Below are 25531 nucleotides of genomic sequence, written 5' to 3'. Positions count from 1 at the left end.
TAAGGCTTGTCATTTGAAAATACAAGTAGGACATATGTGGCTCATAAATGCAAGACTTCCTTGTAGGAAGAAACATCTCGTTAGTTGTCTGTTCAAGCTCATTTATTCTTCAATATTTAAAGGTAAACCTGCACGTGACAAATATGAGAACATTCACAGAGGCATTGTAAAACACACGTGCATGCTTGTATTACACATTCAATGGGAAACTACGAAACACAACAACTCATTTCTCGCACTGTGTGTTTGCAAAACGCCAGTAAATACTGCTTAATATGAAAACAAAGGCAGGGGTTTTTTGGTAGATGGAAACTGCAGAAGGAAGCCAGAATTTACCAGTGTGCTTTGGGCCACACAAACTGCCTCCTCCTCCAACTTTACTTCTATCCAGGAATTTCTCTGGTCTAGTGACGCCCTTGGTGACTGCCCAGTGGACTCTCCCTTCCTACCACTGGGGTGTTGAAGATATCCATCGAAAGAACACAGAGGTTTAGTTGTCCTGAGTTGCAGTTTGTGCAGCAGAGCAGGCACAAGGAAGGAAATGAGATGCCCTCTTGGAAGAGCTGTACTAGTTCCTTTATCTTTCCTGAAAGAACAGCAAGGCAGGAAATGAAACATCATTTCTTCCCTGGCCTCCTCTAACTGAGAGCAGCAGTTACTGCTGGTGCTGACGAGTGCTGAAAGGCTGATGCTACCCCAATCCATGCACTGTAGCCTTGCTACAGAACAAAATCTATTCCACATGAGAGAATGAGAAAGCACCAGATTAAAATCTCATGGATTTCTATCACATTTTTCAGAATGAAAAACTAAGACTACTGGAAACATTTGCTAGAGGTTTTGAAATGGAAAGAAAATAAGCAGAATACACCACCAAGTTCTTGCCAATCCATGCATTGTCTGTAAAACAGACAAAAATTGTCTGCTTCTGCTCCCTGAACAGTGGTCACAGCTAACAGCTGCTAAGCATGTAAAACTATCTACTTTAAAATGCCTCTTCGAATTTTTCCACACAACTTGTTCATCTTCGACATGAACACATTTAATAGTAAAAAAAATAAAATCTATTCCCACCTAGAAACAGTTCAGAGGTAATCTCAGGTACCCCAAGGAGGCTTTTCTCTGCATGCCAGCAATCTTAAATCCTTCTTTCCAAAACTGTGTTTGCCCTTTCTTCCCAGGTCTATTGCTTCTCATAATCTGATTAGGCCACCTTATTTATTAAGAAAACCCCAAAACCCTACCGCACACAAAGACAAATAAGAATTGCAGATTTTTCAGGTGCTACTAAAATTCTTGAAGATTGAGCATAAGCATATGATGATCATATGATTTCATTTGAAACTGTGTATTTATTCAGAATATATTCACAAACTTTCATTCTGCTTTTACTGGAACTTAAGATGACCTTGTTTCTACTTCCAAAAGCTTGTATCTATCTATACAAAAAGGCATGCATTTCAAAATCATTTCAGTTACATTTCTGAAAGCCATCAACACTACATTTGTGTAACAGAAATATGTAAACATTTCAGCAACAGGGCTTGAAAAATCTGAAAATCCTAAATACTGTACAGGATGTAGTAAGCACGTATGTGCCCTAAACAGAGAACTGTATGACCTTAGTGATTTATATTTGTCATTTAACAAATGAAGGTGAAAAAACAACAAAGCAAATGTATAGGGTTCCACAGAAAACATTGAATTTTTAATTGGCCTTTCGGGTCCTAAAAAATTCTATAGTAACTGTACAGTAATCTATTCAATTTTAGAGGACAGATAAAAAACCCCTTAACAAACACTTATCTTTCCATATCAAACCCTGTAGAATTTATTTAAAAGGAACTGGAAAAACTTGGAATATCTTCTCAATTGGCACCTATTCAACTAACCTTTTGTATGTCAGATGGCCACTGAAAGATGGATATTAGAAAGTTATATGAATGTATGGAGCAAGAGGCCAGTGACAGCAGCAGAGATTTGCTATGAATTCATCAGCTTACTCCTGGATGGAGTAAGAAACAAGGAAAATACTGGTATCTTGCAACATCCACAAGACACAAACGCTTAAAACACAAGTGACAAATGCAGATCAAGAACAGTGTCATCCCCCTTCTCTAGAAGTAGGTGTGAACAGCCTTTTGTTCAACTCCTAGCTGGAATGGGATGGCACACTGGAGCTACAGCTGAAACAATCATGAACACACCTTTGCTAACACCTAACTTCTGAAATTGAATTGGCTTTAAAAAGTCTTAATGTTACATTAAAGCATGACAATATTTATTCTAGTTACAGGTAAAGACTTGTTTTGTAAACAGATTTAGCCTGCACTAGCCTATACTGTAACTCTTCTGTGCTGTAATCAATCAAATGACAATAATAACAACAAAGCTTTTTAATTTCCACAGCCAAGGATCTTTTCCCTGCCTAGTCAAAGACAAAACAACTGCAATAAGCAGACGTTAAAAAGAAAACTGATGGCTGCAGAAACCCCCATTAGTATGCAGAAGAACGGAGTAACAAACCTAGCACTGATCAGGATACATCTGTGCTGCACAGAGACACGGAAGCTTCTTGATGCCCACAAAGGCCTTGTATGTGAAAACTCTGTCAAGCTGTTCAGATCCCTGGCTCTCAAAAATTAAACTAGGTCTTCAGTGCTTTCTTTCCTTTTTTTTTTTCCACCCTGTAGGTGAAGAACCATTTGCTGATATCCGAACTAAACCTCTCGAGTCACAGCTTCATGCTGCTGCCTTGGGTCAGGAGAGTGAAGAGATCAGTACCTGTCCCCCTGCTCCCCACCATGAGGAAGCTGTAGACCATGATGAGATCTCCCCCCTCAGGCTCATCTTCTCCTGGCTGAAAAAACCAAGTGACCTCAACCTCTCTTCCTACAGCTTCCCCTCTAAACCCTAAATGTACCTGCAAAATCATACTGCCATCATTTTCTTTACTGCAAGAGAAGTATCACAATCACCAGTGTAAGTAAGTCCACCATTCAATGTTACTGAAATCTAAGGATGTGCTTAAAAACATTAGTTTCTACACAGAATCTGTGTAGGAAAAAGTGCCTGTTTCCAGAAGTTAGTTTTAGTGCCTGCATTTTGCTTTACAAGAACAGAAGTGGGAAGTTTTGTCCCTAGAAGTGCCCACAGTGCAACAAATGACAATAATAATGACAATTATTTCATGTCAACTTGCCTGGTGCATGGACAGCTGATCCAGGCTGGGTCTTTCTAGATGGTCAGTGCATGAGGAGTGCCTGTGTAGACGTTATTTTAAATTCAAGCTGCCAGACTGACTTCATGTGTTTCATCAAGGTCTGTGCACCATGATGCAACTGAGCTGCTGTGCACTGGAGTCAAGTAGAAAACTGGAATTCAGGCACCCATGGCAAAAACTGTGCTAGGGATTATCTGATTATTTCTGCTGCAAGACTATGACTTGAAGCAGGATCAGCACTTGAAACTGAAAAGAATGGCAGATTTCAGATTTGTTCTCAGTCAAAATTAAAACTGTTGAAATGAGTCCACATAAAAACCAGAAAAATACACAAACTACAGTTCATGCTTGAGTTGACTTAAAAAATTAGCCCTGCTTCCATTAATATCATGATTTTAATTTCAATCATACTTTGCCAATCATGGTATATAACTGAACAGTGCTTTGGTACAAGCACCCTCTTTGCTGCTATGCAGGGTTCAATATATCTTCTCAAACTGCCAGTATGACAAGCTATCAGTGTTTTTGCTGGGCAGAAACCTTTCTAAATAAGGCTCTGACTTAAGCCTTAATACAGGAATAAAAAAGTTAAGTCTCCCAATCTCACTACCAACACCCTTCTAAGTCAGAATAAATGCTGTGCATTATACAATTATAAACACTTCTTTTTTTCTCTGTCCTTTCACTCCTAATGTTTTTCCCTTCCAAAGCAGCTGAGTGAACTTCTTACCATAGTGGCAATGAGCAAGAAGGCCCTGAAAAATGTCATGGGCCAAAGCCATGAGGATTTCTTTCATCAGACAATACATGAATATTTTATGTTACTGCTCCAAAAGCTATCTGGAATAATGGCTACCCCAAACCTTAGTCCTGTTATTTTCCCTTGTGGCTGGAGCTCAATCTTGTGACAGCAAACTGTATTAACACCCTCATCACACCAAAAAAAAACACAATGAAAAAACCCTAGAACAAACCAACCAACAAAAAGAAACAAAAAACCCCACCACCTTAAGACAGCTAAAGAGCTCAGCTGCTTGATCTTACTTCTGGATTTCATGTGTAACACTTGCTAAAGTGTACACACACAAACCACAGAAGAGACAGATGATGAGAAGACCAGAACCAAGAAATTAAGCATATTTGTCCTTAGAAACAAGAGACAAAGTGTTAATCTTGGTGAAATAGGATGCTCACAGTACTGGCAGTTACTGTCAGGATAAATGAGTTGCTTCAGCAAATACCAAACACAGAAGCAGGCCTGCCAGGGTGCCAGACTAGCTCAAACAACCACCCCCCTCCCAGCAAAGCATTTCTACATTTAGTTCATATTCTGCCACTTTTCTCCTGTTCCTGTTTTTGCATCTGTGTTTCGTTCCCTCTCCCTTTTGCAGCTATATTCCAGATAATGGCACGAATTTGTAATTTGACATTCAAACCAAGATGGAATAAATGAAGGGGGTTTTTTTTTGGGTGTAACTTGCACAGACAATCCTTTCTGAATGACACACAGGAGTAAAGCTATCACTGCTAGTACTGCATTTCTCCAAAATATCTGAATGCAGAAGTAGTTTAAAGGTATGTAAGTTTTTATTATCCTGACACATTGAAACAGTTCTATAAGAAAAAGTATTTTCAGTTTCCAGCGTGTCCAAAAAGGTTCATTCCTATCTGTATTCCATAAAAAATAGAATCAAGTTCTGCAATGGAACCATGGCACAGACAAAACTAAATGAAATCTTAAAAAAATAAAAATCAGCACAAGAATAATATGCTCTTGAAGACTCACCATATATCTATCTATACATTGATTCTACTACATGAATAAAAGTAAACACTAGCTTTGAAATTATCACCCCACTACATGTTCTTGAACTCAAATGGAAATATTCCATAAGACACTGTATCTAACTACTAAAAAATCTCATTTTTTTTTTTCCCAATAGGCTCTGGAAGACCACACTGCATTTCATTTATCAGGTCCACAGAATATCACTTATAAACAGTACCCATTTAAAAACTAAGGACACAGCATTATGCAATGACAATATTATAGGACCAAAGTTCATACAAAACTTATTTTTTTCTATGATTTAAAATACTGTCAAAATATTGTGAAATGGTTCTGTAAGATCCTCTGCAGCATTCAGATACAAATACATAGGGGAAGGAAACGGAATAATATCAAAATTTTCAAAATAATGAGAAGAAATAATGAGAAGAATATTCTGTACTAATTCTAATACTACTATTCTATTTTATACTAATTCTTACAAATCCTAGCCAATTAAGCTCCACATAATGCAAGTCCTGAAGTGACTAGAATGTGAGAAAATAATTTATCCAAATAATACTACGTAATTATATTTTCGTAAAAGCTGGGATATAAATAGTGACAAATTGTATTTTGAGCCAGTAAATCGCCCTAATAAATTGTTCAAGAAGCTGGAAAAAGATGCCATAAACACAAGATAATCAGAAAGATGCTTAAGTTGTGGAAAAAAAAAAATCAATTATATGAATAAACAAACCAAGAGCCAAATACTGTGTTGTATCAGCAAACTACAGCATATGGCAGAATATAGCCTACAAAATATAATGATGAATCTTGCACTGTCAAAACATAATGGCATCTTAATAAAGACAGACACAACTTGGAAAAAGCTTAATCACCAAAGTCAAAAGAAATACATTAAAAGTTCATATTCATTAAAAAAATCACTTGTGAAAGAACAATGCAATGACAGAATGACGGAGCTTAGGAAAGCTCAGTATCTTAACAACAGCCTAAGAAACATATTTTAAAAATGCTTTCTACTGGAAGTTACCTAACAGATTTTTGGTATGGGTTCACTTTTTAGCAGCAAATTCAATGCAACCATCAGTGTCACTAGCAAGAGACAGTGGTGTATTTTAGGTATATCTACAAGAACTGTTATTACATGCATTAAAAAAAGCACATGTATCTACCTGAGTAATTTAATTTAAAAATGTATAAATAATACACAGTTATATACCGGCAGACTGATGCACAATCACAATGAAAATTAGGCCCACCAGAATGTGAATTATAATCATAACCACATGCAAACAGAACCTGTGAGTGTGCACCCATTTCAATGTCATTGTTGTACTAATTCAGGAGGTCCAGAGCTCATTAACATCAAGGCAGAGCTCTCCACAGCCTCAATGAACTTTGAAAAAGAGCTTTGCTGAAATAAAAAACTAGACAGCAAAACTTATGATAGTTGACTGGTTTTACAGAAGTCAGTATGATCCACAATATTTTTATCATGGGTTATCTAAAACTATACCTTGAATGCTCAGTTTGAGTACTCCAAAGAGGCTAATCTCTGTTTCAACATAAAAGCAATCTACACAAAAGGAATAAAAAGTTCTTCTTTCTGATGGGGCAAATGAGGAAAGGTCCTGCTCATGTGGGAGACTGCACACTTACAAGTGTCATTATGGTTAAATCTTTTAGCTAGCTATAAAACATCCAGACCCACTCAACAGTTTCTCTCTACATGCACCCTGCCAGTCTTAATTTTTAAAGCAATTGTTGTTCCACAGTACTGTGCATGAGGGTAGGAGTACAAGTTTAAGACACCAATGGGTTCAAAGCTGCATCACAAAGTGTAAAGGCAGAAAACAAAAAGGGGCTGGGGACTGGTGAGGGAAATGCTCATTTTCATAGCAAAATGACTGACCCAAACACTGCCTTCTTTCTCTGTCCTACTATCAGAAGTTTATTAGCAGCAGAGGTCTTACACAAATGAGCAAGGCTGGCATGGCTGTACACTGGAGATATAAGAACTTATTTCACCACTGATATAATTTAATACCATAGTTTAAATGAAATGTGAAGAACAATCTTCAGAAGAGATTTCTGCATGGGGTGGCAAGTAATGCAAACTGCTCCTCTATTTCCACAGTGGCAGTTTTTAGATGCAACCAGAGATTTGTCTTCTTCATATAATAAAGCAAAATAAAGAGTTTAAGAACAAAAGTAAACAGCCCCCACGTCCCCCCCAAAAAAAAAACAAAAAACAAAACCAAAAAAACACCACACTTATTTGCCCAGAAGGGACAGGGAAAACTGTGCCACATAAGAGAAATAAAACTCCTAGGGTATAAGTGATCTTTGGCTAGTCATTTATTCTATTTATTCTGCTTGAAAGAGGTGTAAGGATACAGTCTGACAACTTTCTTGGCTGCTTTATGACATGCTGAATTTCTACTGAGGCAACATCAGTTATCTCTGAACATGTATTTGTTCCTATTTAGATTATCTTCACAGAGATCTGACACAAGAGCTGTTCATGAAAAGAATAATCTTTCTCTTTAGCTTGCAAATGAGGATACTGCTTTTACCTGACAGCTCTGCAGTACTTTTTGTTGAGTCCAGGAGGGAAAACAGAGGAGAGTTCTCAATTAAAATTTAAAAACACTTCCTAGCATGAGTAACTTCACATGAAACATCCATGAGCTCTTCATTACATGGATAATTATTGTCTCTCAAAGAAACTCACCATGAACCCACACATGCATGGAGAAAGAAAGATGAAGAGAGCAGCATTCTGAGAAGGCACCCAGTACCAGCTGGATTTAATGTACCTGTGCTATTTTCCACCCAGCTGAGGCTCTGACCAGAGGCAGAGAACTGCTGTATCTGCAATATTAAGGTATGTAAGGGAGTGAAATACAGACAATTGGACATATTGAATATTTCTTTAGATACACTACATGCTCATGAAAAATACATGTGTCTACCAACTGGCTCTGGACAATTACATAACCAGGTGCAGGATATGTCCCTGATGTGCAATTTCTAAATCCTTTTCCAAAAAACATTTATTTTTCTGTCACTGGGATTCATCATGTAAGCTGTGAAACAAACCATTTCATCTTTATAAATTCAAGTGGCACCAGACTAAACAGAATCAGCACCATTATTTTCTGTCAATACCATAAAATCATAGCAGTCCAACTGCTCTGCAGTGACAGAGATGACATCTACTAGATCAGGGTGCTAAGTTGTAAGCATGCTGTATCAGCATTTCTCATATCTTTTCTTTCTTCCACTAGAAAAATGATCAGGACTGTTCTGATAACTGGGCTGCAAAGTAATAGAATTCAGGGTGCAGAGAGAACACTGAACAAATCTACAACACAGAGCAATGCCAGGATCCAGCTATGCTACAAACTGGGAGAATTTCTCCTGTGACTACACTAGCACCTGCTTAAGAAATTCTGGATTATCAAGGCACTAGATATAATTAAGAGATCAAATTTAAATTCTGCAGAAGCATTCTTATGGTCATATATGGACACAAATATTGAAATGGTTAACTACATGTACAGTTAGCACACCACTGCCTGAGTATTAGACCTACATTTTTATCTGTTACCTTTTAATCTTCTTGGACATCCATTTACAGCAGCAACAGTTGCATATTACCAGTTTTACTGCTTTATCTACAGAACCAGTCATTTTTCAGTGTCAGGAAAACTCTGAAACCTATCATGAGGAATAAAAAAATCCTAACGTGTAGAGAGAATACAGTGTATGGCTTCAGAAGTTGAGAGACTACTTAGATGAACACAATTCTTTTTGGTTTTAACCTACTGGACTTGAAGGTACAATGGCACCAGCTACAAAACTCCTATGAAATGCTCTTTATAAATTACAAAACAGTTTGATGAGCTGGTTTCATAACAATAAATTTGCAGGGAAATAATTTATAATGAAGCTTCGGTGCTATGCACTCATCTTCAACCCAGTCCTATTTTAATTTTTTTTTTCCTCTTAAAAAAACTGGGTAATTGGATAACTGATTGGGAATTTTTTTTTAGACCTGGCAGCATTATGCATTCTTTAATCAGAAATTCTTCCATCTACCTCCTGTTATTTAACTCAAATTACTCATGAGCCCTAATAACTTAGTATAATCAATTTCTTCTATAGACTCTTGCAGACATTCTGGATTTCTTCCCCTGCTTGCTCATTGTTGTGCAATGCACTTTTTGGTATTTTCCAATTTATCACAAAATGCAGTTGGTGCGATCAGCTCCATTGGTGGGATTTACCTGACTGACCTGCAGCACCTGATCAAAACCATGGAAGTACTAAATGAGAAAAAGGTTTCAGTTTTGCAACAGTTATAATTTTATGGCGTTCAGCCACAGGTTAATCACAGCCAATTGCACAGAAGTGCTGATGTAGCGACATTACATGTTAACAGGGTTACTATTTTTAATGCCTCTCTGCAAGGTGCTGCTAAGACCTGGCTTGTTGAGGAGGCTGGGGCACAATCTATGCAAATTTTTGCTGACCTGGAGCAAGCTGCCCTGCCAAATGAAAATGTTTCACTCAGACAACCACAGGAGAAATAAGAAAGAACTCTTCACTTGCTTTCTGAATACTTGGAGTAGACACTTCCATCACCACCATCTCTGCATGTGGAAGAGAATTTGTTTCATGATAAAACTGGTTTGAGTGAGGCTGCAGCACACTCATGTAGTCACACATGTAATGTACAAAGACTAAGCCACTAAACCAGTGGCAGAACAAACAGAATGGAAATTTTCCATTTTCAGTATTAAAAACATTCTGAATGTAGCCTTCAAGAGAACTCGGATGTGAGCATGGGCAACTACAAACTGATAACTGAGATGAACCAATTCAAAAGGTCTTTTTATTGAGCCAGGATCAGTGTGCCTCCACAGGGGCCCAGAGCTGTGCATCCATCCCAACCTGTAAGCTCACACTATAAAGTACTCAGAGTATCAGCAAATGAATAAACTGTCCAGGATCATCTGTTTTAAGGTACAAAGATCCTTAAGAGAAAAGGAGTCCAGGAAGGTTGGACATTCTTCAGGAAAGAAATCTTAATGGCACAGGAGAAGCCCATCCCCATATGCCAAAAGACAAGCTGCAGGGAAGATAACCAGCATGGCTGAACAGAGAGCTCTGACCAGAACTTTAGGAAAACAAAAAATAAAAAGAGAATTTGAGATCTTTGCAAGAAGAGGTAAGAAACTCAGGAGGACTAAAAAGACTTCATGAGGTTATGCTTGGAGAAAATTAGAAGGGATGAAACCCAACTAGAATTTAATTTGGCCACTGCCATATAAAATAACAAAAAGAGCTTCTATAAGTACATAAGAAACAAAAGAAGGGTTAAGGAGACTCTCTACCCTTTACTGGATGCAGGGGAAAAGAAAGTGACAAAGGATAAGGAACTTAGTGCTGTTTCATCATCCATCTTTGGTAGTAAGATAAGTTGTCCTCAGGGGAAAACTCAGAGCTGGAAGATAGGGACTGGGAGCAGAATGAAACCACATAATCCAAGTGGAAATGGCCAGCAGCCTGCTAGACATGAACAAATCTACAGGGCCAGACAGGATCCACCCAAGGGTACTGAGGGAGCTGGTGGAAGAGCCCACTGAGCCATTCTCAGTCATTTACCCCTGTCCAGGCTCACAGGGGAGGTCCCAGCTGATTGAAGGGTAGCAAATGGGATGCCTTTCTACAAGAAGGGCTGGAAGGAGGCAGCCACAGGCCTGTCAGCTTGGTGCCAGATCCACCTGAGTGCCATCACATGGAATGGACAGAATTGCTCCTGTACATGGAGGATGAATAACTAAATAACTGGGTTTGCTCGTTGTTATTAAATATAATGGATACTCTTAGAATAAAACATCTTCACTAACAAAGTGAATACCTGATTATATCCACTTGTTCCATATATTCTCTACTACTCTGGCATACACTCCTAGGAAAAAAAACACACAAAGTGCAACAATGGGGTATCATGCATGGCTTTGCAACCAGCTGGGCATGGGTATGGCAATGTATATTTCCGAGTGAAAAAGCCAATTTAACATGATAAATTTAAATCCTATTACTAAATCTAGTACATTTTTATTATTAGTTAGTTAAATTTATGAGTATATGCAGTGTCAACATACCATGAAATGAAGGAATTACCAATTTCCAGCATGAATTACTTGAAAAAAGGGACTGTGTTAGATGCAGAGCTGTTGAATAAATCAGCAATGCTACAGTGGTTAATTACAAAGTTACTTAAAGGAAGAAAACCTGCAGTATTTTACAGTGTATTAAATTTGCAATTGGTTCCTAGTGTGGCTAACACAATATTAGAAATCTAATACATTTCATGAAGGAAATGCTTTAATGTCTGTAAAAACCATAGTTTAAGGCCAAGTCCATATTGACCAGCAATCAGACTACAAAATATCCTAACAGCAATTAGCTTTTTCTCAGTACTTTCCATCAGTGGACTGCAAGTGTATAAAAGGGGACTCTATAATTATGCTTATTTTACTGATGAGGTGAAAGATGCATGGGGAGAAGTAATGCAGCCAGGGATATCTGACAGACTAATTGCAGCCTGAGTGGTATCACTCTGCCCCTCTAATCTCAGGCAACCTTAATGGCCAGTCTCACAGCAATTTTGACATAATTTTCCACATTTCTCTCTTTTTTTTTTTTTGAGGTTGGTTTTTTTTCCAAGTGTAATCTAAAGACACTGTATCAGACACATTAACTTTTAATGACAGCCACAGGCAGCTGCAATTTCTCTCAGTAAAATAAATGATTAATTAGTAAAACACAGTATGCAATATATGTCCAAAGTGACTTAGTCCTATTGCTAATTGTAGCAATTAGCTACAGCTCCATAGCCCGCATGGTGTTTTGCGGAGCTCCAAAAAAAAGCATGGGCTGAATAATTTATATTCCAAATTACACAAACATAGACAACATATCTTAATTTTCTAGATTAGCAACCAGTAAGGTCACTTCTGATAGCCCCATAAAAATCCCTAAAAGTAGAATTATGCAGCTGGTAAACTACATATTTCATTAAGAATACATGGAAAATATGACCTTATTTCCTTCCACAAGCCTGAAGATTTTATTATGGCGCTCAGTAAAATTAATCAACAAGCTCAACAACTAAGGGTTGAACAAAACCCCATTATCACTGACTAAACGGATTCCTTCCCAATACAACTGTATTTTTCCATTGTTTATTTCAGCATAAAGACCTTCTCTTGCTAGGAACAAAGCCAATACCATACAAGTTTTGCTCATATGTTTGTGCCTGAAACGTTCAACCAAAGATTTTAGAAAAGGCAAAACCTTTAAATGTCCCCTCGATTACCCAGACTTCAATATTGCCTAAGCCAGCTATAACTCAAGCCATAAAAAAGTTAACAGATGGAAATAATTTCATTCTCATCTGGAAGAGTACAGGAAAGCCAACATATTGCTTGGTTAAGAGGCATTATACACTCATTATTGCTGATAGTAATGAGTGAGAGTGAAGCCAGTCTAGTTTTCAGAAGCTCATTGGCTGAACACAATCAATTACCAGAAACATTATAAAACATAGAAAGTATAGAACATCAATTACTCGATACTTTCCTCCTGCAATGGGGGAGAAAAAAAAAGACAGATTAACTGAAGAAGCATTCAGAGCAGAGAGGCTGGTCTCAAGTCAAAAGGTAAAGAATCAATTTCTTAGGAATGGACAAAGCTCCCAAATTTCATCCATCCAACTCCTAATTTTCTTGTCTTCTCTCTTTCAAACGAGAGGAGTTACTGCTAGCAAAAAGATCAGTACTATAAAGACTGAGAAAAGAAAAAAACCAAAAACCAAATAGTCAAAATAAACATTCAAGAGCTGCAGAGAAAAGGGAGACCAAGACATCATGGACAGGCTGCAAAACAGTTTGCTTTGTCTGCTGTGCTGAAGTGGCTTTTATCAAGCTGCCCATGCTGGGTAATACAGGTAACACTCTGGTAGTACTTGTTTGTGAAATTATGCATCCCACAGCCTTGGTTATACAATTCATCACAGATTTGTCTGTCAGAAATGGAAAAATCCATGAGAAAAAGTTGCAGATGAGATTGAGAGAGATCTTCCAGAGCACTTGGAAAATGACTGAATTTGCTCACATGCCAGGGCCCTCCAGACTATTCAGCTTTGTTCAATGAGGTTTTCCAAAACATTGGGGAACAATCTGCCTTATGAGCCTTGCATGGCCAAACCCATAAAGAATTATTAGTAGACATTTTCAAGGCTTTTTCACTGAAAGTGAAATGGTAATTAATTCTCTTAATTGAACGATCATTCATTAGCTTTTTACTAAATAACATTCTCAATCTTGAGAGTTACTGCCATGCCTTCAATTTCCCTTTTCAAGATAAGACTAATAACAAGCCTCTAAGTCTGCAGCACAGTACAGCATACATTGTATGCAGTTTTTCCATTTAGATTCTTCAATTACAAGCAACTGCAACAAAAAAAAGCATATTTTACTAGCTAGTATTAAATTTTGGCAGATCATAATTAAATTATTCCTTAGAAGCAGTGCTCAGTGCTTAAGAAGAAGGATTACATTGAATAACAGGGCTAATATTTTAACTCAATTAGCATGTTATTTTTCAATAAAGAGGTACACACTACTGTAATTCCTTCTTCTATAGGTAATATCAGCTATAAAACAAATACTGCAACTTCTTTTTCTGGTAACCTGTGTAATTTTCCCCATGAAGTTTGTAGGCTTTATATTTTTGAAGTGGATGAAAATGCATGACATATTATTACTTTTATAAATATATAATCTTATTTTACACACTTGCAAGCATACAATATTTCCATTCTATAAAAGACTGCCAGAGACTATGTTTGACTACATCTAAAAATGCCTGAGCATTCCATGGTAAGGAAAGAACTTTTCTTTTATGTCTTTTGTTCTGTACTGTTCTGAGTTTGATTTATAATATTGGCTGGGGCAAAAGTGATTTTTTTTGGATGAAAAAATTACATCTAGTTGCAATGGAAGTAAGGGATCCTCTCCATGGAAACTGTCTGCTAAATATGCTCACATGACTTATTTATCAGATTCTTCAATACAATATTTCAGTTTTATAGGATTTTATTTTCCTGTAATCTTTCACTAATAATTTAAAAGTGACAAGCTTATAAATATCTGAATTTTTGTGATGTCATTTCAATATAAATTTTCAACATATTATTAAGGTCATGTCCTTGGTTGTACCAAATAGCCACCTGGGTTCTTTTGAGGTAAGTTACAGCATATATGGACATCCAAATGTAGGATTAGGAAAAGGCCATTTTGATGTCATAGGGCAAGAGAAGAAAACTACAGACACACACTGTGTCCCAGCCAGCTGGGGAGAGGAAAATGATATAGTACAAAGGAACAAATAAGTAAAAGAGTGAATGATTGCAATGAAAAAATAAGATCAATGAGTTACATAAGGAGGTATCAGTAACCGGACATGAAATTCCATTGAGTCTCATGAAATACCTCATGTTCCTTTTGTGGAGATCACCTGGTGAATGTTTTTAAAGATGAAGTACTGAAAGGTACAATGTATTTCCAAACAGAAAATAATAGTAGTTTCTTACACAAGTTTAATGGAACTCTAAGTTAAAACTAAAATTCTTACACTTACCATCATGGTAAGGAAGACCTTTTCTGAGCATTATAGACTTATCCACATTAGAAGCAATAGAGAACACTACCAATATCACCACATGAATGTTAGAACTGCTATGTCATATAATATTTGTTATTTATTTCCAGTAAAATTAAGTTACAAATCCTTTAATTTCACTCTATATTCTCACATTATCTAAAAAGCAACTAATGGAGAATTAATGATTTCAGTTCTGGATTCAGTAACCCAGAAGTGCATTAAGGATCCATACAGCACAAATCAAGCTTCTGATGAAGCTTCAGTGAACTGAAGGAAACTGGAAAGCCTGGGGCTTGCCAATGAGCAAAAAACATGCTGTTTAGGAGCACTAATTGCAAGCTACCATGGGTAAACCTTTGATAAACCTTTTCAGATAGGACAACAGTCAGTTGAATTTAGATACAGATCATCAGGAAGTGAGAAATAAAAGCCCCCCTATTTATTTTTAGTCTTTATTATATGAAGCTTCAAGAGGAGAAATTCTGTTTCCATCTTCAGGAAAGAAGTTACAATGATGTAGTCACATACTGGAATGGTTACCCAGAGATGATGTGGAGACCCCATTAAGGTACCAAAAGTTTAAGTGCACAAGGATCTGAACAACCTCTTCTGAGGTGGCCTGCTTTGAGTAGAGAAGATGGACCTCCAGAGAGTCCCCTGAACATAAATTATTCTGTATTTCTATGAACTATATAGATAAAAACAAACAAACTTTCTTGTAGATCGAAGTAATACAATCTGCAATTCACTAACAAGGATGAAAGTTCACAGCATATACCTGAGTAAATGCTCCACAGCTGGAAAGTATAAAAAAAAAATTTCCAAGTAATTTTATTTCTCTAAAATTCTAGAAACAGACACAAAAGAAAATTTTCAAAGCAACACCAGCAGTCTATATGGGAAGCAGGAGAGAATATAGCATGACAGGACAAGCTAGGACCCTTGAAATTGTTAGGAATGGCCCAGTGAATGGCATAGAAAATCAGATTTCAGCAATCATTTACAAACTCACACTGGTAACCTTTTAGAACTGTTACTTAAGAGTTTGTTTTTTTTATCTCTGCATTTCTCCTCTAAATGAATTGCATGCAACTTCATAATGCATAACAACTGTAGTAAGAAAACTGAAAAGCTCTAAAATACTGGAAGAAAACAATACAGTGTATTTTGACCTGAAGCAGCTGGCCTCCCCTGTCCCCTTTTCAGTAAAAGCTCAAGAAAAAAGCATTACACTCTGGACACCAAGATAGCAGGATCATTTAAATTCTGCTGAAGCAGAAACTTTCTGACCTTCACCATGTTGAGGCATGACTATTTATACTTCTGCATCAATTTCTTCTATTCAAGACATATTAAAAGACATCAAGTCCATAAACTTTACTGACCCTTTTCTGCTGCTTAGCTCATTAATGCTTAAATACATTAATCTGACAAATAAGTGGGTGATTACCTCTTGAAGAACCCTCTTCATTTTCAGAAGCAATGTCTTCACAGCCGTGCAGTCTTGGAGCATCAATCTGAAGGGCAGAGACTCAATGCCTCCACCTTCTTCCAGTCCAGTGAAAGGCCACTCCACAGATGGGCTGCCAGCCAGCTGGCTGACACGAGGGTACCTGGCTTCTCCTTGCTCCACCTCCTTCGACAGCTTCAGGGATAGATTCCTTGTGAGAGAAAACAGAAAGGTCAACACTAAAATATAAAAAGGAACTAATAAGTTGGGGGGTGGTAATCCCTCTGGGTTTAGACACTTGTGCATTTGCTTTTTGAGCCTACTAGCATGAACAGCCTTTATAACACACATGTAGCGTACGGCGTAAGCAATAAAATATGCATTTATAAAAGAAACACATTCTACAGGAACTAAAGCCATGCTCTAGCTCACACCCTACAAAAGAAAGCCATTTTCTTAAAACAAAATATCCTATAGGCAAAACTTCTACAGGTCTATTTTATTTCAGTTGAGCTTTACAAAAAAAAAAGAATCTGTCGTGCACTTTTAGAAGCTAAATCAAATCACAGTCTTCCATGGGCTTTGACTTAGAACTCAGAAAGAAAAGAAAACTGCAAAAAAAAAAAAAGACTCCCTTCTGGGCTGGCCCAGTGACATAAGATGAACCTGTCATATAAAAGAGAATATGGAATTTAATTAAACTGCACTAATGCTTAGGTTTAGTTACTACTAAAGGTATATAAGCAGAGCATGAAACAAAACAACAGTATGTTGTGGTTGAGAATGCATTCAAGAGACAAATATTTTGATGGGCTTTAAAGGCAATGAAAGACCATTATTTTGCTGCATACACACTATCTTCCTTTAATATCAGAGCAAGTTATCTAACCACTTTTCCCATGATGAAGAAAGGCATACAAAATTAACTCAGTACAATTAAAGTTGCTAGCATAAGCAGTGAAGAAAATCACAACTATTATTATTATTTTAAAATATTACTTCAATTTACTGTTCCATTTGAATTTTTATGCAACACAAACTGATTCTGCCATAGTTTGGAAGGACAAAGAATTTTCCCACATAAAATTTTTCCTTAGGTTTGGTTTATAGGATCCACAGATAAAACCAGATTAATATGATTTCTTAAGATAAATAACTCCCACTGCCATACTAAAAAAAAAATGGAAATTAAGATACTATATTTTATGGAGGGTTCATTTTTATATTTTGAAAGTTATTCAATATGCAGTACATAAAACATGTTAGATCAAGGAATGTACCACAGATTACACACATGGACAGATCCTCATCATGGCCAATGGAACTAAAATTTCAGGCTCTTCAAGATTCATAAAACAACAAAAATTAGTCTGTTTTAATTTTAAAATGCATTTAAACATCTTTGCGTAGAATATTTTGCATCCTTTAAAATAAAAATATGAGGTGGATGGTAAAGTTGCTTTTGATTGAAGGATATTAAACAACTGCTGTTTTATAGCCTTTAAACAAAACCCAGGTATAAATCATGCAAAGAAATAACGACTTAGGAAACTGAAGTATCATAACATAGGCCACTTTTAAAGGTTTATAAAAGAAGCCATATTCAAACTATTGGAATCTAGACTTGCATATGATTTATGTACCCAGAAAAGCACATTATTTAAATTAAGATGAAACAAGATTCCCTTTTTTCTCCCACCCAGTGCCTGCAGAGTAGAAGATGGATTGTTCTTTAGAATATTCTGCACATTCACTTTTTAAGTCTCACTGAAGTTTCATCTTCCCCATACTCCTGTACAGGCATCCTGTGAGGGTCCCACCCTGACCCTGAGAAAGGACCAATTTAAGATGAACTGTCTCCCAGGAGGAGTCTTTTACTGGCCATTATCAGGAAGAATCACCTGGTATCAGAGCCCTGATCCCCAGAGAGGAGGAAATAAGTGGTATTCTTGGAAAACTACCCTCCTCTCTGGAAGAGATACAGTGTTTATGTATAGGCTATGGATGTACTGGAAATACAGCAATTCTGAATTTCAAATAAAGAAAATATTTTCAGTTACATCAGTGGGCTTTACATTGATACCACAGCACTCAACACACAAAATTACCATCTTTTCAAACACAGAATCTTGTATTAAAGTATGAAAAGCACCATAATAACATATTACCACTCACAGTCTTAAGAGTTTAAAAGCTGACTCAATTGCTACTTGAAAATGGTGACTCAGAGTTAGTTAGTATACAAAGAGTAATCAGACTATACAGTCCTTCCTGATAGTTCAGAGGTGCTTTAACTGATCTGTGACAGAAAAACTCTGCACTTCCTGATACAACTCATCCTACTTGCTGCAGAAAAAAGGAGCTCATTTAAAATTCATTCCTGAAATAGTATTTCATTAAGTTCCTTATTAACAACATCTAGGTGGTCTGTTACATTATTATTATGGTAATCCACTGCAATTCATCCCAAAGCAGCAGTCAAGATCTAGAAAGGAAAAAAAAATCAAGCCCCATTCTTCCTAAATTAGAAGTTTCACTTTATTAGTAAAACATCTCAGCCTGCAAAGTTGGAGTAGGGGCTGGTTCCTTGGCTGGTAGTGCAGGTGGTCCTTACAGATGGCCAGAGCCTCCACCTTCCCAGCATGCATTCACTGTAATAAAAAACATGTTACAGGTAAATATTATCTGTGAAAAACTTCTTAAGCCCTTGGAAAAATGTCTCAAAAGGTCTACTTGAATGACCAAAAACACTGTACTTCCTTTGAGTGACAACATTAAGTATATTATCAACATGCACTATTTCAGAAAAGCAATTTGGCCACTTTTAAATACATGGCTATGGCCTGAGCTCTAAATTCACCTGCCATATGCTCAGGCTAAGTTCCTACTTTAATAAACCATACCTGAAAATGTTCTGAGCACTGCAAGTCAGTCTCAAAACACTTCTAAAATGGCTTGACCACTCTTTTCAATGATTCCCTGGCATGGTTTGGTTGTCACTACAGGCAAATTGGATGGCACCACTCCATTCTGGAGGATGTCAGTAGTGCAGATGTGCACTGAAACCCCATCCCATAGAGATGTCTCCTCAAATCCCTGAGCCTGGCCATGGAGCCCTGAATGACAACAGAGGAAGGAACACAGTGCTAGTAGAATTACTGCCATCATAAGGTCAGAAAATCCACAGAAACATTGTGACAAGTCTGTAACCATTAAATAGGGTGAAAACTTGTGCAACTCAAAGGTACTTGCAGCCTGCTGGCTTGTTCCTTATTTATCTGGACATATCTACTAAGTACCACAAATCTATTTCCCCATTTCTAATTGATACTAAGAATCAGAAGTTGCAATACCCACAGTCAGTAAAATGGTAGTGCCATTAATGCAGATTTCTATTTCAAAAACAATCTTTATTGAAAAAGTATGCTAGCATTAAAATAATCAATCAGTGGCTTTCAGCATTTAATAGCCTCCATCAATCCAATGCAATCACATGTTAAGTGAGTAAGAGACACAGTTGAGCAGCTCCTTTGAAAGCTCCTTTTCCTTAGGAAGGCAGAACAAAACCAATTTTCTTATACTAAAGAATTCTTGAAGTATTTTATTAAAAAGAAATAGGAAGAAAAAAAAAGGGGGGGGGGAAGGGAAAAAAAAAGGGGGAAACGAAAAAAAAAAAAAAAAAAAAAAGACATGGATTTGCAGCTTGAGTTTAANAGGACCCAAAGACATGGATTTGCAGCTTGAGTTTAAGTTATTCTTCCCTTCTTACTGATCCTCAGATCAATGATTTAAACAGCTTATGGTAATTTGAACTTCACTTACATAAAGATCCCCAGATTATGTGGACTTTAATCTTCTTAGTTTTCATCAGCAGTGCTCAAGATGTTGCTAAAGCAGAATTAGCCTAAACTAACACAATTGGTTCCCCTGAGTCTGCTTCTCTTGATATCAGCTTAACAGAGGAGAACCCGTGTAACACTGTTGGCATCAGGAAGGCTCTGAAAGCAGAGCAAAAGACCCCAGACTCTATGAGAAGAGCTGAACACACCTCCTTTCTTCCCTGAGGGTTTATCTTCTAAAGCAGGGTCTTAGAAAAAGCCTTAAATCTCTAATTTTCAGTGTTTCAGAATGCAGCTCTCTGTATATATATACTCATAAATAAAGATACCATATATATACACAAACACTTTTATAGCTGTATATATATGTATGGTTGTAGAACTCCTATATATTTATATATAAACTCATAAAAATTTGGTCTTCATAAATTTTTCAGAAAAACAAGTAGTTCTTATTTGTCCATTGCCTGGCCCATCCTTTTATACTTGAAGAAAAATATTTTTAGTTTCATACAGGTGTTATGTCCTGAAATGCTATTTCCTATTCATCTAGAAAGCCTTCAATCCATATTTATTTTTCTTCACAGTAAATAAATTTTCCTCCATCAGAAAATTAACTAGTTACTATTCTGATGAAGATCCCCCAGCTGGACCACCTAAGACACACAAGAGCAATTGCTTCTTATTTTTAGAGGAAAAGCTGCCTACCTCAAATACTTCCATAATCTAGCTCAAAGCACTCTGTGGCACCACTAAAATGAAGTACATAACCTGTGAAGCCCTACTATCATCCCATACTGAATCTTAATTCCTGACTGACCTTCTACCAATCTCATCTAGTAAAGAGACATGTTCTATCCCAAACAGTGGACAACTGAAATACAGGAACATCTTTTGGAAAAAAAGAAAGGCCTCCCTTAATATTTAACAGAATTAAGGCACAGACTTTAAAAAGCATATTCCTAAATATTACAGTGAACATATAAAATAATTCCCTACTAGGTGCCTAAATGTTCTCAAGATCTAATCAAGAAGGATAAGAAAACTGGCAAATTCACTCAGTTCTTAAAACACAGGCTTTGCAATACTAAGACAAAAAGCTAACCAGAACTTAAACACTTGGCTAATTACCCATATTGGCATTCTTTGGCATCAAAATTTCTACCTGTGTCTCACACAATTTCTCAACATTGCTTCTGTTCTAACAGAGTGCTTCAGAAGTTGTAGGGGTAAGATTTTGGAATCTTGTATATCAGTGTGTCATAAGGTACACACTGCTTGACATCTTAGAGCTTTTAGAGCTGTGTATCCTTTATTGATGTTATGATTTTTCAAGGTCAGCCTTTTAGAGAAATGATGTCCAGTATCTGTCACTATCAAACTCTCCACCCACACTCTAATGGCTGTGGCTGCTCTAAGTTAAGAGACTGTCAACCCTTTTCATTAAAACTGCTTTTCTTTCCAAGGTTTATATCACAAAGGCATCCTTTGGGCTAGAACATGGTGATCAAGAAATACAGAATCAAATTTTTAAAAAAAAAAAAAAATGTAAAAGAGCTCTCCATCTTTCAGCTGCTGGTAAAGTACAGCTGTTAAGGGCCTGTCAAGCATTTCTTTCCTTTCTCCAAACTCCACAGGAATTAAGAGCTCCGTTTATATCCCCTCATCTATCACACAACACTTCAAACTTCAGCCCTTTTCTTCCTCCTGGAACCTATTAGGAAAATTTAAATGTGATAAAAAAAGATTATGCAATGAATAATCAGATCAAGTGCAAAAAATAGCTACTTGGAAAAGACCAGTGGGGCTTTTTCACTTTCAAATATTAACAGTGCAGTAGTAAGTAAAGCATTAAAGACAAACCAACAAAAGTAAATGAGGCTGGCTTGGCACTAAGACTTTGGTAGCTTCAGTCTTTTAAATCCCCCTCGACCCCCCCACCAAAAACAAGTCAGCTGGAGATCATTCTTGAAACCATTTTATTGCTATTAATTAACATTATGTCTCTGTTCAGGATATTAAAAAAAAAAAAAGCAATCTTTCCTGTTCCTGTCCATGGCAGTGGAGTTGGAACTAGACGAACTTGAAGCTCCTTTCCAACCCTGTGATTCTTTTATTTGGACAAAGGCTACATTTCCCTGCAGACACTGCAGTGTTTGTAAAAACCACACATTTCTGACTGGCTGCTGCCTCAGTACAGACCAGGATAGAGACACTTGGTGTTCCCTCTGAATCTCACTCCAAATGCACTCCACAGAAGGGATCAACTCAGCTCATCTGGCACTAGAACCACAATATTTTTATCTAGCCTACTAATGTCAGGCACTGAAATGTGTCCAGAAAGTTTGATACTATTGGGGGAAATGGGAAAAAAAATGAGGAGGAAATCCATTTTGTCACTGTCATCTTCTAGATCAGAACATTTCTCTTCAGGTTTGCTCTAAATGCTTCAGTCTTTCCTTCAGAAAATGTGCAGATGCAACAAAACTTTCAAGCTTTTAGTAGGTCAAAAAAACCCCTCGTAAAATCACAATGGATACTGGATTTCAAGCACAAGTAGTACATTCCCTTCATTCAGTTACCAAATTAGTTTCATTACTTAAAAATAAATTGTCAAATGCTTCCTACTCCAAGTAGTATTTTTTGCTACCAAAACTTTATGAAGTCCTGATCAAAATTATCTGTATTTTAAATGAAACAAGAAAAAAAAGAGGCAAAGAATTTTCTGTGCTCAATAAGAAGGTACTGAACTGTTACTATAGTCTTCAGTGAGAAGACAGGTATGCTAATGGAAGAGGTTATATCCACTACAAGACAAAAGGACTGCAAGAATATTTTCTTAATGCCAAGCAGAATTCACAGACATGGGTAAGACAGACAAAGATAGACTTCCAGTAAGACAGAAAATTAAGTGAAAAATTCATATTCTTTGTAAAGGAGACAAGCCACTCACTTCAAGACCTATCTGAATTGGTTTTTAAATACCTGGGAAGCACCTAATCATATTATTATTGTCTAACCCAAGATATTATCTTCTGACAAGCTATTAGCATTAAGAACACTTCTGTGGAGCAAGCAAGCAATTCATTATACCTCATATTGGCCAAGAGGTTCATCTAAGATATATAACAGATTTCAAAAACATCTAATTAATATTTACTAAAATACCTTCAGCATTCTGCTAACTTCTCCTACATCCCAAACCCTGCCTGACTCCCCACTCATCAGGTCACTCAAGGAACTCTTCCGGTTTGGGTCCAATTATAAAAATATCTAGGTTTCAAACCATGCCAGTACTTAAAATCAGATACAGACATCTAAATAATCACCCTACAGGTTATCATGTCACAGCCACTCACATTCCTCCATTAGAAAAAATGCACATGCCTACAGGATTGGATGGCAGAGACTTAAAGAAAGAATAAAATGTCAGAGGAGCTAAGCAGTTAAGGGATGCCCTGTAAAACAATTAAAGTTAGAACTGTGTGGGTGTTCAGGAAATTCCAACTAGTAACCCAACAATTTAGCACTAACTCCACATTTTCATATAGTGAAATATAAAGTCAGTAATAGAACATTAACTCCAAAATATTCACTAATTACAAACACAGCTTTCTGAGTGATAATACCTTTCAATACTCTCCAATGGAATCAACACAGCGGACTTTTATTTTGGTGAAAATATAAGATTAAACCAATGTATCCCTTCTCCCTGCCCTCTAATAGTATTAGAAAAAGGAGTAGAAAACAGTGTCATCTAAATTCAGAGGATACCATCCATCTATAGTATGTATCAAACTTATAAATATGTCAGGAGGAAACTGCAACTTTGAAACAAATCCATGTCATTATCACATACAACAGCTGGAACCTAATGTTAACACTAAAAGAGCTTTTAATGCTAAATCCTCTTTTATGACCAATAAATGAAAGCATGTAATAGATTCAGGAACATAATTTATGACCAGACCATGTATGTAACTACATATCCTTTCGAAGATATCAATCTCCCAGCATTTTTTTTCCCAAGGTTATATTGTGTTCTTTTGAGAAGTTATTTGGAAACATTGTGGAAGCCTGATCCACACAAGAATAACAAAACAACACAAGAATTCCAGCACCAGTGCTAGTTTATTGCTTCAGTGAAAACAGCTCACACTCCATCATCTTGAAATAAAAGTCTGAAAACTTCACAAGCACCAAGATTTCTCCAGAACCACTGACCTTCCAAAGGCTCCAAACCTCTGCTCCTCCCCTGAGCACTGCACAGCTCCAGACACCACCTTACAAAAACTGCCCCCAGCACAAACAGACACCAAAAACTTCAGAAAAATTCCCAGCTACCTACAGGAATGAAAGCCTTTATGTCGTGGGACCCCTGGTGTTCTTTCCTTGGGAATGTCCTCTCAAACAACCAGAGGGCTTAAATTAACTCAGAATAGTTTCACTTACAAGGCAGGTGTTTGCAATGTCTGCACTTGGAACCTAATTAGTGAAATCAAAGCCCTGCAACAGCACATGCTCAATTTTTTAAACAAAGGCATTAAGAGACCAAACAAAAAGAAAGCAATAAACTAATTAATGTGTAAATTAGCCTAATTGCTTTGTTCTCACATGAGGTTATCAATCACTAAGTGCCACAGCAAAAACGTGTTATTTTATCATATGGTGAAATTAGCCCACCTACAGGAGATTTCTTTGACTTTGCCAGTATGGTCTTCAGTGTTTTTATTTTTGATTGTAAATAACTCATTAAAAATAATGACAATATTTAATTTCATTTGACTACAGCATTGCAGTAATGATTCCATACTGTTCTTTTGCAGATGAAAACTTTCTTGTCCCTTCTCTCCCCCATAATGGGGCCTGCTGTGAAATAGGAAATCTAATGAATTCTCAAACTGAGGCCAGAGACACATGAAAAAGACAATGGTTTTTGGTTTGGTTGACTATGAAGGACCCAAGCTCAGATCTCTGAATCATACTGAAATATCTCCAAATATTATTTGTACAGCAGCACAGAGGAGGAAATAAGCATGCTAAACCTTCAATACTAGCTCAGCTCTTCATGGTTACAATATTTTTGTTTGACAGGCAAGTGCCTACAAATTATGTCCCATCAGAAGCTTTATTCTCTCTTCAGTGCCTCCTGCCTCTCTTCACTTTGAGGGCATCAGCTCTACTGCCTTTTAAGACAGGGGTTTGAGACTGTCATACTAGAATTCGATGTTTATTTCAACTGTTTAGTGTCTGGCTGCTACAATCTCTAGTTTGGGGATTCTGCTTGAATTACCTGAATATTTGGGGTTACTGCAGCAGCTTCTAGTTTACAGTGCCAGTTTGCACTTTAAGGCTCAGAATAACATGAAGAGCAATACTGTGCAAAACTACACAAGTCTAGAAAGGCTGCACTCACTGAAAACATACAGCCTGTGATTTCAGTTTGATGTCTCATGTCTGAATCCTTTTACACTGCACATCTT

The 25531-nt window shown here is 37.0% G+C and overlaps 1 protein-coding gene across 3 annotated transcripts in view; it reads right to left on the bottom strand.

Moving 5' to 3' along the window:
* The window catches only part of CCSER1 (coiled-coil serine rich protein 1), a 608967-nt gene that overhangs the window by 351627 nt on the left and 231809 nt on the right, over positions 1-25531 (bottom strand). For all 3 annotated transcript variants that reach the window (XM_015625457.2, XM_015625458.2, XM_015625460.2), the window contains exon 6: positions 16210-16420. In XM_015625457.2, the coding sequence (XP_015480943.1) occupies positions 16210-16420 (211 nt within the window). The remainder of the gene's footprint in view (positions 1-16209; positions 16421-25531) is intronic.

This window comes from Parus major, chromosome 4 (assembly GCF_001522545.3).
Source record: "Parus major isolate Abel chromosome 4, Parus_major1.1, whole genome shotgun sequence".
NCBI classification, from domain to species: domain Eukaryota; kingdom Metazoa; phylum Chordata; class Aves; order Passeriformes; family Paridae; genus Parus; species Parus major.
The sequence above is the reverse complement of the archived record's forward strand: the minus strand, read 5'-3'. Positions and strand labels throughout refer to the sequence as shown.